Source organism: Cebus imitator, unplaced genomic scaffold, assembly GCF_001604975.1.
Source record: "Cebus imitator isolate Cc_AM_T3 unplaced genomic scaffold, Cebus_imitator-1.0 Scaffold24, whole genome shotgun sequence".
Classification (NCBI taxonomy): Eukaryota; Metazoa; Chordata; class Mammalia; order Primates; family Cebidae; genus Cebus; species Cebus imitator.
Window position 1 is genome coordinate 177290 of NW_016107339.1, and position 10798 is coordinate 188087.

The 10798-nt window shown below is 48.5% G+C and overlaps 2 protein-coding genes across 11 annotated transcripts in view; one reads left to right on the forward strand and one right to left on the reverse strand.

Moving 5' to 3' along the window:
- The window catches only part of HACL1 (2-hydroxyacyl-CoA lyase 1), a 39154-nt gene extending 38443 nt beyond the window's left edge, over positions 1 to 711 (reverse strand). For 3 of the 7 annotated variants that reach the window (XM_017522464.2, XM_017522466.2, XM_017522463.2), the window contains exons 1-2: positions 484 to 711; positions 192 to 296 (exon numbers count right to left, since the gene is read on the reverse strand). In XM_017522464.2, the coding sequence (XP_017377953.1) occupies positions 192 to 296; positions 484 to 564 (186 nt within the window). In that variant the 5' untranslated portion in view covers positions 565 to 711. The other 4 variants (XM_037736217.1, XM_037736216.1, XM_037736219.1 and 1 more) reach the window with 2 other exon arrangements.
- A 28-nt stretch (positions 712 to 739) lies between these two features.
- BTD (biotinidase) overlaps positions 740 to 10798 on the forward strand; it is a 48812-nt gene continuing 38753 nt past the window's right edge. Inside the window, exon 1 of one of the 4 annotated variants that reach the window (XM_017522460.2) lies at positions 740 to 872. In XM_017522460.2, coding sequence (XP_017377949.1) covers positions 862 to 872 — 11 coding nt within the window. In that variant the 5' untranslated portion in view covers positions 740 to 861. Of the gene's footprint in view, positions 997 to 4795; positions 4820 to 4999; positions 5198 to 10798 lie in introns of those variants that run through there. The other 3 variants (XM_017522461.2, XM_017522459.2, XM_017522462.2) reach the window with 3 other exon arrangements.

A 10798-nucleotide genomic window follows, 5' to 3' on the forward strand; every position in this document is an offset into this window, starting at 1 on the left:
GTCACCAAAGGCAAGTTGTATGTCTTTTCTCATCTGTTAACTAGGTTTAACAACAGTTAATATTCAACAGTGATTGACGTGTGCAAAGCAGCAGGACAGTGGTAAACACTATCTGAGTGTTTGCAATGCATATCTACCGCTATTACTGATCACTCCCAGTAACGGATTCAGCCACCTGCGCCCATACTCACCGCTTGCTCATTCCTCATCCCGATGTACTTGATGCCTAGCTGCTGGGCAGCAATGGCGATTTCGGTTACTGGGATGCCTACGATGCCAAATATGTACTCCACATCCTGAGGGACGAAGAACAGGGAAATAAACTCCCAGGGCCCCACCACAACGCCACATCCTTCCCTCTCTTTCAGGTGCTAAAAGGAAAACCCCAGACTCCTATCGCCCAGGTCTACTCGTCTCCAAGACAACATCGCGGTCCCCGCCGGCTTCCGTAAGAGCCTTTCATTCCAGGAGGGTCCGCCGTACTTGCGTTTTGAGGGCCTGGGCGATGACTTGAGCACCAGACATCTGCTCCTCGCTGCGCTCTGCGAAGTTACTGTCCGGCATCTTCCACCGAAAAGCTCAAGGCACTCTCGCAGTCCACAACCAAGGGGAATCACCCAGCAAAGCAAATGCGAAGACGGCGGCACGCCACCTGTGGGGCCGCACCTCTGACGGACAGGAGGGCAACCAACTGCCTTAAACAACGGGAAGGAAGAGGCGGGCTAAATTCGCCCACTCCCTGGGAGAAGTGGGAATGTAAACACGCAGTTTCTCCAATCAGAACCGTACTCTTTTCCCGGCGCCTCCATTCGCGTGGCCAGAGTACCAGAGGGAGGCGGGAGTAGCAGGAGACTGCGGCCTATGCCGAGCAGGTAAGAAGGCGAACTCTGAGGCCTCTCGCCAGGGTCTCGGAGTCCGCTAACCGGAGCGTTTTCGGGACCGCTAAGTGGGAATAGCGCATGCGCATGTTCGGGGCGGAAGGCGCGCTGAGAGCAGGTACGGAGGGGGCGTGGTGCGAGCGCGCCGTCCAGGCCCCGCCCCGGGCCGCCCGGGAAGCTGCGGGCGGGTTGCGCAAAGGCTGCCGGGAGCTTGGAAAGCGTGGCGTGCGGCTCTTGCTGTGGCTCTTTATGCTTTGCTGCTGTGCTACCGAGTTGCGTTTTTCTAGGCTTTTACTTACACGCTTTATGGTTTACGCTCTCATAACCTTGTGGTTTTGTGGTTCTTAAATCATTATAACGCACGTTACTTAAATCCAGAAGCAAATGTGTACCCCAGCAAGAGATAAAATGACACCCAGTGTCAGTAGATCCAGACCGTGCTTCAGACCTTGAATCCTGTTTCCTATTCGCTATTCAGCCATTGGGTCACACACGATGAAAAGAGCACCTGAACGTACCTAGTTTTGAGCACTGTTTTCTCCATCCCTTGCTACTGACCCGTATTACTCTCCGCTGTTATCTTTACAAAGTCAGGCACTATGGCATAAATCTTAGGTTCGATCCTACTTACAGTCAGCCCTGCACCTGATAGCCTTTTAAAACATTTTTGTGTGAAAATTGTTTGCAGTGTGCGATTTCTGAAACTACTGCCTTGGAGTGATCAGACCCATCTGCTCAGTGACAACAGACCTAAAATTTCCAATTATAATAAACAGTGGAACTTTAATTTTTTGAGGATTTGGGGTCATTTTGTTGTAACCGAGCAAGCGCGAAATTACCACTGAGACAAAGACTAGGCCAAATTACAGGGTCTTTATTGCCTGCCGCGGAGGAGGACTCGAATCTCTGTAACCCACGGCCAGAAAGGAGGGTGTCAAGACCTTTTAAGCACTTAAACCACCTCCTGGGCGGCGGTGAGGGCGAGGGACTTCAAACATTCCGAGAGCCAGTGGACTATGGACATTTTGTAAACCACCTCCTTGGGTGGGGGAGGGGGGACTGAGGGTGAGGGGCTTTGGACATTCTGAGGGCCAGGGGACTTTGGACATTCCAGTTGTTACTTAAGTGGTTCACAGAAGTCAAGATAAGCGTTAGTTTACACATCGTCTGGGTAAGGTGGAAGTTACGGACCTTAGTTACTTACTACAAGTCGCAGGGGCCAAGGTGGTGTTGGTTTGGACTGCTTGCCTGTCACATTAGGGTTGCAGAGAGCAGTTTCAATGGAAAGCCGAGGTATGGTCGAGGTATGCAGTTTATGGGGCAATTACCGTGTCACATTCCCCCCTTGTTTTGTTTACAGGAATTAAATCATTTATTCCTCCAGCAGGTTAGTATTGTTTGTTTGTTTTAAGGGCCTATATTGAAACCTTAGTAATATTAATTTTACAGAGTTTACGTTAGATTTAATGAACCTGAGAGTTGATTGAGGAGGCAGGGGCAGAACATGAGTCCCAGTAGGAGTAGGGTCAGAGGTCCCACCAGGCCCGTAAGGAGGGAAATGAGCCAAGGGGACCAGGGAAACATTTTTTTGATACCAACTTTTTGAAGCCTTGTTTTCTGGTTTTGAGATTTTGTTTGACCAGGGAGAGGCTCTCTCAGATGAGGCCTGACCTATTAGCATAGAAGCAACATTGTTTATTAAGGGCGCACATAATCCCCCTTGTTTTGAGCATAATAAATTTAGTCCTTGCCTGTTTTGGAGGACCATTTTAGCCAAAGACTTAACCTGATCAGTGAGTTGGAAAATGGAGTTTTTTAAGTGGCTTAGATCAGTATTTATTTGCTGAGAGAGAGTTATAAAATTTTGGTCCCCAGTTATAAGAGCTGATATTCCAACTGTGGTGGAGCCAGCAATACCTGATTTAACCAGTAAAAGGATGATGATAGGGATTTACAGCATGGATTAGGGTGGTGAGGGTGATGACCACGAAGTGCACACAAGTCTTAGTTTTAGTGAATTGAGGGATGAGTGTTTGACACTCTATTGTGGGGCAGTCTTGACGTGGGTGTGATGAATTTAGGCGTTTGTCCACCTTGAGTGCGGTGGGTGTGGTCAGGATAACTGTGTAGGGTCCCTTTCAACTTTGGGGCAGGGGATGAGGCCAGAGGTGGTGAATTTTTAACAAGGACAGAATTTCCAGGCTGGAAGGAGTGTGTCGGCTGGTCTGCAAGGTTTGATGGGGTGGGACGGGTGTCTTTAATGAGCTGGTGTACCTGGGATTGAACAGACTGGAGTGCCTGCAAGGACTTAAGGGGTGTATAGTTATGGGCTTTAGCATGCACGGTATCCAAGGGTCTGGGGAATAAGGGAGGGGGCTTGCGAAACATGATTTTAAAAGGGGATAAGCCTTTCTGATACAGTGTGCATTGGACGCAGTGGAGGACAAAAGGAAGCAGGCTGACCCAGTTTTCACTGTTCTCTAGGATAAACTTTGTTAGGGTTTCTTTTAGGGTCTGGTTTATTCGTTTGACCTGTCCTGAACTTTGGGGACGATAGGCACACTGTAATTTCTAGGATATACCCAGGGCCTTCGCCAGGCCCTGAGAAATTTGTGCAGTAAAGGCGGGCCTATTTTCTGACCCTAGCGTTAGAGGGAGGCCGAACCGAGGAACAAGGTTTTGTAATAGTTTTTTTTTTTGTGTGACCACTAAAGCAGTCTCAGACTTAGTGGGGAAGGCTTTGACCCATTTAGAGAACGTATTTATAAACACCAGGAGGTATTTATAGTCATTTACTAGGGGTTTTATTTAGGTGAAATCTACTTTTTAGTGCTTTTTAGGGCTAGTTCCTTTGAGTTTTACCTGGCTAGACCTGTTTTTTTCCGGATTTACTCAGGCACATACATTACACTGAGTAGTGACTGTCTTGATAAGTTTATGTAAATGGGGAATGTAATACTTGGCTTTTAGCAGCTCAGTTAGTTTGGTTTGTTTTAAGTGAGTGGCCTGGTGTGTGTTTTTAACTAGGGCCCATCCTGGAGCCTCGGGGACCACGATTTTTTGGTCTGGCAGTAGTCACCATCCTGTGGAGCCCTGTGTGGCACCCCGTTCCTTTGCAAACTTCCTCTCACCTGAGGAGTACGTGGGAGTAGGGGGCAGAACTGGGCGAGCAGGGTTACAAGGAGGGTCAGCAGCCCTGTCTTCCCTTGCCTCTGGTGAACCCCCCTTTCGGTGTCCCTTGCAGTGGACTAGTGCCACAGTCTTAGGCTTCCATATAGCCTCCAGCAGGGCTAGAATTTCCTCTTTATTTTTAATAGTTTTTCTTTATATATTGCTCTGTGTAAATGAGCTGTAGCGAAGGCATAACGGCTGTCAGTATAAATAGTGACAGTCTTTCCTTCTGCCCAGTTTAAGGCTTTTATCAGGGCCATAAGTTTAGCCTTTTGGGCTGAAGTCCCATGAGGAACGGCCTGGGCCCAGATGACCTGCTCTAGGGTGACTACGGCTGCCCCGGCATACCCGACTCCGTTGACCATAAAACTGCTGCCACACGTATACAGTACCTCTTCCGGGTTCCATAAGGGGACGTCGGTGAGGTCCGGGTGAGCGGTTTGGATGACATCTATTATTTGTTGACAGTCATATATGGGTTCTTCTGGCTCACTATTAGGCAGCAGTGTGGCCGGATTTACAACTGTAGTCTTCAGGAACTTGATGCGGGGCTGGTCCGAGAGAAGAGCCTGATACTGTACTATGCGGGCATTAGACATTCACCTTCCTGGAGCCCCGTGGAGTAGTGATTCTACTGCATGGGGTGCTACTAGGTTTAATTCCTGCCCCAGAGTCAGTTTCTTCACTTCTTTTACTAACAGGGCTGTTGCTGTCACGGACCAAAGACAGGCGGGCTACCCAGAGGCTACAGGATCAAGTGTTTTTGATAGGTAGGCGACTGGCCTGGACCATGGTCCTAATGTCTGGGTAAGCACCCTCTTCGTGATTCCTTGTTTTTTATGTACAAACAACTGGAAGGGTTTAGAAATAACTGGCAAGGCCAGGACTGGGACCAAGGTCAGAGCGGCTTTAAGTTTATTAAAAGCCTGTTGTTCTACTACTGTCCAAATTAGGGGTTGATTCCCTCCTGTGCAGGCATACAGAGGCTTCGCTATTTCAGCAAAACCTAAAATCCATAGACTACAGTACCCTACCATCCCAAGGAACTCCCGAACTTAGCATTTTGTGGTAGGGGTGGGTATCTGTAGTACTGCTTGGACTCGGCTGGGCGCCAGTGCCGGTTTGCCCTTTTCTATAATGTAGCCCAGGTAAGTAACCTTTTGTCTTTTATTTACATTCCTTAAGTCCTGTACTCGCCGGTAATCCTTTGTGCTAGGTTTTAGAACAGGGAGCAGAGGGGTGTTCCAGGGTGACTTACAGATGGTGAGAATTCCTCCTTCCAGGAGTCTTGTTATGTGCGGAGTGATTCCCTGCCTGGCTTTCTGACTCATTGGGTATTGCCGTACCTGGACTGGAGCTGCCATCACCAACAGTTGGACCACAACCAGGGTACGGTGTTCTGCCAGACCTGGGGGATTGGTCTTAGCCCACACTCCAGGTACACCCTCCTGGAATTGGCGGAGGAGGTTTGATGTTAATTCCTGATTTGTTTCTTGAGTATCTGTAGCTTCCTGCAAGAGGTACTCGTCTGACAGAGCACAAGTGATGAGGATTTGCTGAGGTGCTTTCGATACGGAGGGCAAAAGGGGGCATAGAGAGGCAGGCTTGATTTTTGCAGAAGGAGATGGTTGCTCAGAGTTTTTGAAGTAGGTCCCACTCTAATAGCGGGTAAGGGCATTCTGGAAGAACTAAGAAGGAATAGGTAACAGTGCCATTTCTTAACAACTCGATTTGTGGTCCATCAACTGGTCATGACTTTCCTGGATGACTGTTTTCCTACTGGATAGTGGTCCCAGAGGCTGTGTAAGGATGGAGTAAGTTTGCCCCCAATCTTTAAAGTAACCCTGGGCTCCTGGGGGCTTAACAAATAAGAGCCCTGGCCCAGTTAATCCTGACTTAAAAAAAAAAAAAAAACACCTTTGGTGGTGTTTTTTTTTTTGAGCGGTTACTCGTTTTTTTCTCTCGGGGCACTTATTTTTTAATGTCCCTCTTGTTTACAGTATGTACGTTGATTTCTTCCTAACGGGAGCCGGGGACCCCAGGGGCCCTTTTGCAAGGCCCCCTGCCCTCGTGGAGTGACTCGTGTTTTCTGAAGACTGCTATTACTGCCTTAGTAGCTTTTTTGTTTTGTGTGGCTCCAGGAGTATCCCTGTTATTAAAAACCTTCTAGGCAATTTCCAGCAATTTGGTCAAATTCATTCCCTGGAATCCATGTAGTTTTTGTAACTTTTTCCTGATATCTGGGGCTCATTGGGAGACAACGGCCAAGTTAATGTCCTGTTGATTTTCCGGGGCCTCAGGGTCTATAGCAGTGTAGGTATGGTAGGCCTTTTGTAGGTGTTCTAGGAAAGCAGCCAGCAACTCCTGCGGACCCTGAGTCATTGTTCCTACCCTGGAGAGGTTGCTGGACCTCCTGCCGCCTCCTTAACCCCTGCTAAAAGATACCGGTGAAAAGTGTTCAGAGCCTGGTGACCCCCCGAGGTGTTGGGGTCCCATTGGGGTTGGGTAGAGGGAAAAACCTCTTCAATTTGATCCCCGTTCTCTTCTACTGTTCCTCCCCCTGGACCTATGATGGCTTTCAGGACATCCTGTCTAACTCTGCCTCTTTCCTCGGTGGTGAACAGAATCAGGAATAATTGTTGGCAGTTGTCCCAAGTGGGGTGATTAGTCTGGAGTACAGATTCTAAGAGCCCTGTCAAAGCTTGGGGCTTCTCAGAGAACAGGGGATGTTAAACCTTCTGACAGAGCTTACTCCATCTTAAAACCCTACCACTACCCCAAGTTCCCCAGCCTCCTAGCATGACCCCCTCCCGGGGAATTTTCCATCTCAGCAGGTCCTTAACCCTCCCCCTCTGCCATCTCAGCAGTTCCCCAGCACCACCCCCTCCCGGAACTCTCTTAGCAGTTCCCCAGCACGACCCCCTCCTGGGGAACTTTCCATCTCAGCAGGTCCCTAACCCTCCCCCTCTGCCATCTCAGCAGTTCTCCAGCACGACCCCCTCCCAAGAACTATTAAACCCAACAGTTCCCCAGCCCCTCCCCTCCTGCACAGCCCCTCACACCAAATGCATCTGCCGGCTTGCAGGCCATAAAATTTTTTTTTGCCACACCATGGGTGCTGTGCACCAATTTTTGGGTGCAGCCCAGTAGCTTTTTCCCTGCTCTTAATAAAGCTTGTTCCTGCACCTGGTGGTTCGGCCCTTTCTTTACTTTTTATCACCTTCTAGTTATATAAGTCAATTGACGAGAAAGAGATGTGAACAAAGAATTTGTGCCCCCGATTGTTTTCTCCTGTTGGGGGTGCCTCTCAGAGAGGAAGGACCGCCAGTGGGTGTGGAGTTCTGCTGTGGGTGTGCAGGACGGACAAGGGCTGGTTACTGGTGCTGTATGGGAAGTGGGGTGCTGAGGCCCTGGTTCAGAGGGCCTTGAGTAGGGTGGAGGTAATTCCTGATTCTTCGCTGGGGAGGGAAGTATGGCTGGTGCAGAAGGGGCTTTCTTAGGGCCTGCCAGCATAACTTGTAACTCAGCTTGTTTTATGCAGCTTTCAAGCCATGAAGGGGGGCTGTTGAACTAAGCCTAGCTTCTGGTCAATGTATGGAAACTGATCTGGGTACCCAGGGGAACCTGTTACCACATTCTATACAGCCTGGGTTACGTTGGGATCATATGTCCCGGTGTCTGGCCACCCCACCCCAAACAATGTCCACTCCAATTTAAACAGGGTACGGAGTTTTTTTGGGGGTTAGTTTTACTCCATATTGGCCTGAAAATCCAGCCTTGAAATTGGCCGTCATGCACTGGAGTGGGGTGCAGGTCCGGGAACCAGACAATCCCTGGGTTTTTGTTTTTGTTTTTGTTTTTTTTAACCTACCAGTTGTTACACAGACCTGTTTGCTTTTATGGTACTCTCAGTTCTGGAAAGCGTTGTACTTGTGCCTTGCCCTTTCCAGCACTGGTTTTAAGTATGCCTCTGTAGCAAGGCTTTGTAAGGAGGGGGCAACAAGCTTGATAGGCCTATCCCTGGCACGAGGCAAGGAGACAGGCAGAAGCAGCCAGGGGTGCAGGTCGATGTCACCCTCGTGGGACCACAGTGGTGAATGGTGAGCTTTTAGGAGATAAAAACTGCTTTGGTAGGATCTTCCCTTAGATGTGCCCTGGAGTCAGAGGGCTTAGGGAAGGTTGGAAAGTGACAAAACAAATGAATAAATGGGCCAGCAAATTAACTGGGTATGAATTTTGAATTCACCACAGCTCATAGAGATCACAAAACCTTTTCCAGTCAGTATCAACTAGTTGGTGGCAGTGAGCCTCCCAACACCGGGGGTGATGCCAAAAGTCAGAGATCAGGTGAGGATAGGAGCAGGACCCATAACAATACTTAACCACTTTCTGACAGAATATACAGTGGTCTGTCTCTTTTTCTTCTTTTTTTTTTTTTTTCTTTTTTTCGCCCTAGGCGGACAAAGAGTCCTTGCTTGTTTTCCCTAGAATCTGACTTCTAAGATTCCAGAAAAAGCTACAACTGAGTCGCCGGGGGCTGAATCGCCTCCCAGACATTTAAAAGAGAAAAGGAGGGGCCTAATGGTGAAAGGGGAAGAGGAAGAGGAAGGAGAATAATGTTATTTCTAGGGGCATAAAGTCAGTGAAAGTCCCCTGCAACCAATGGTTATTTAACCAATTGAGAACATTGTCTGGCCTTAGTGAGGCAAACCTAAACCACCACAGATCAGTTAATAGGCACCTCAGAAAACTACAGAAGCTACAATAAAGACAGGGCCACATGACAGTTAGACACAGGGTGGGTGTCCCCCGTGGGAGACCAATCTAATGCCTGCCCGGCCACGTTCCCGAAGGGACATTTCAGAGCGTCTTGGCTAAGGTGTACCCTTATAAACCCCAGGCCTGGTCACTGCAGAAGTGAATCATCGTTATGCCCTATGACGTCTCCGTGGAACGGGGGTGAAGGCCCACACAGGTTCCGTAGCCCGCCAGCCATGGGACCACACACATACGCACTCACTCTCTCACTCACACCGAGGTTACAGAAGACAACAAAAACTGAATTACCTGAGCCTCCAGTGATGTCTCACAGTAGGCTTGTCTAGTCAGAGATTAATGACTGCATCTGGTCTGCTGACTTAGGCTCCTGATGGGCCGGCCCCCCCAATTTCCAGACCTGACTTACCTCTGGAGGTTCCCAGGACCCTGAGGAATTTTGGGTGAATGTCAGCCAGGTAGTCGCCCATCCACCACAGGGCTGGAACTTTGGGGCCCTGGAATGTCTTAGGGAGTGCCTCCCCTAGAGATCCCAGAGGTGGGAGTGGCCGCTCGTGTGAGACTCCAGGTATTTTGTCTGAGTGATGATGGAAAATCTCACTGGGGCCTCCAAATGTTGTAACCAAGTGAGTGAGAAATCACCACTGATTCAGACTAGGCCAAATTATAGGATCTTTATTGCCGGCAGCTGTGGAGGACTCACGTCTCTCTAACCCGTGGCCCCAAAAGGAGGGTGTCAAGACCTTTTATGCCCATAAACCACCTCCTGGGTGGGGGTGAGGGCAAGGGGGTTCGGACATTCCGAGGGCCAGTGGACTATGGACATTTTGTAAACCACCTCCTGGGTGGGGGTGAGGGTGAGGGGCTTTGGACATTCTGAGGGCCAGGGGACTTTGGACATTCCAGTTGTTACTTAAGTGGTTCACAGAAGTCAAGATAAGCATTAGTTTACACATTGTGTGGGTAGGGTGGAAGTTACAGACCTTAGTTACTTATTACAAATTGCAGGGGCCAAGATGGTGTTGGCTTGGACTGCTTGCCTGTTACAGAGAGCAGTTTCAACAGAAAGCCGAGGTATGGTCGAGGTATGCAGTTTATGGGGCAATTACCATGTCACAATTTTAAGCAAAAAGACCAGTGATAAGTGGACAGTAAAGAGATGAGAGGGGAGCGGGTCATAGGTAGTGAAATGCATAAGCAGCACTGAAAGTGAAAGGATTTCTAAACCCAGACATTTTCGAACTGCTCGGGGGTGTTTACAAAAGGCCTTACCCTCTTTTTCTCAACCCCTCTCCCCCACCCCAAGCAGAGGGAAGTGAAGTGGTTGCCTCCCTGCATCTGGGGACTGTGTTAGTCCATTTTCATACTGCTCTTAAGAAATACCCCAAACTGGGTAGTTTATAATAAAGAAAAAGAGGTTTGATAAATTCACAGTTCCACGTGGCTGGAGAAACTTCACAATCATGGTGGAAGATGAAGGAGGAGCAAAGGCAAGTCTTACATGGTGGCAGGCAAGAAAATGTATGTGGGGGAACTCCCATTTATAAAGCCATGAGAACTTGTGAGACTTACTATCACAAGAACAGCACGGGAAAATTGATTCAATTACCTCCCACCAGGTGCCTCTTACAACATGTGGGGATTATAGGAGCTATAATTCAAGATGAAATTTGAGTGGGGACACAGCCAAACCATGTCAGGGGCCCATCTAAAAGGGTGATTTCTATCAAGCCTCAGAGTATATCCAAAAAGAAAATACAGATTTTGCTTTCTACTCTGAATATATCCGTATTTTAATTTTAAAATGACATTTATTGAGGTATAATAAACAAACAATTAAATGCCCAGATCTTAAAGATTAGTTAGATGTGTTTTGACAGTTTTTTTTTTTTTTTTTTTGAGACGGAGTTTCACTCATGTTACCCAGGCTGGAGTGCAATGGCGCGATCTCGGCTCACCGCAACCTCCGCCTC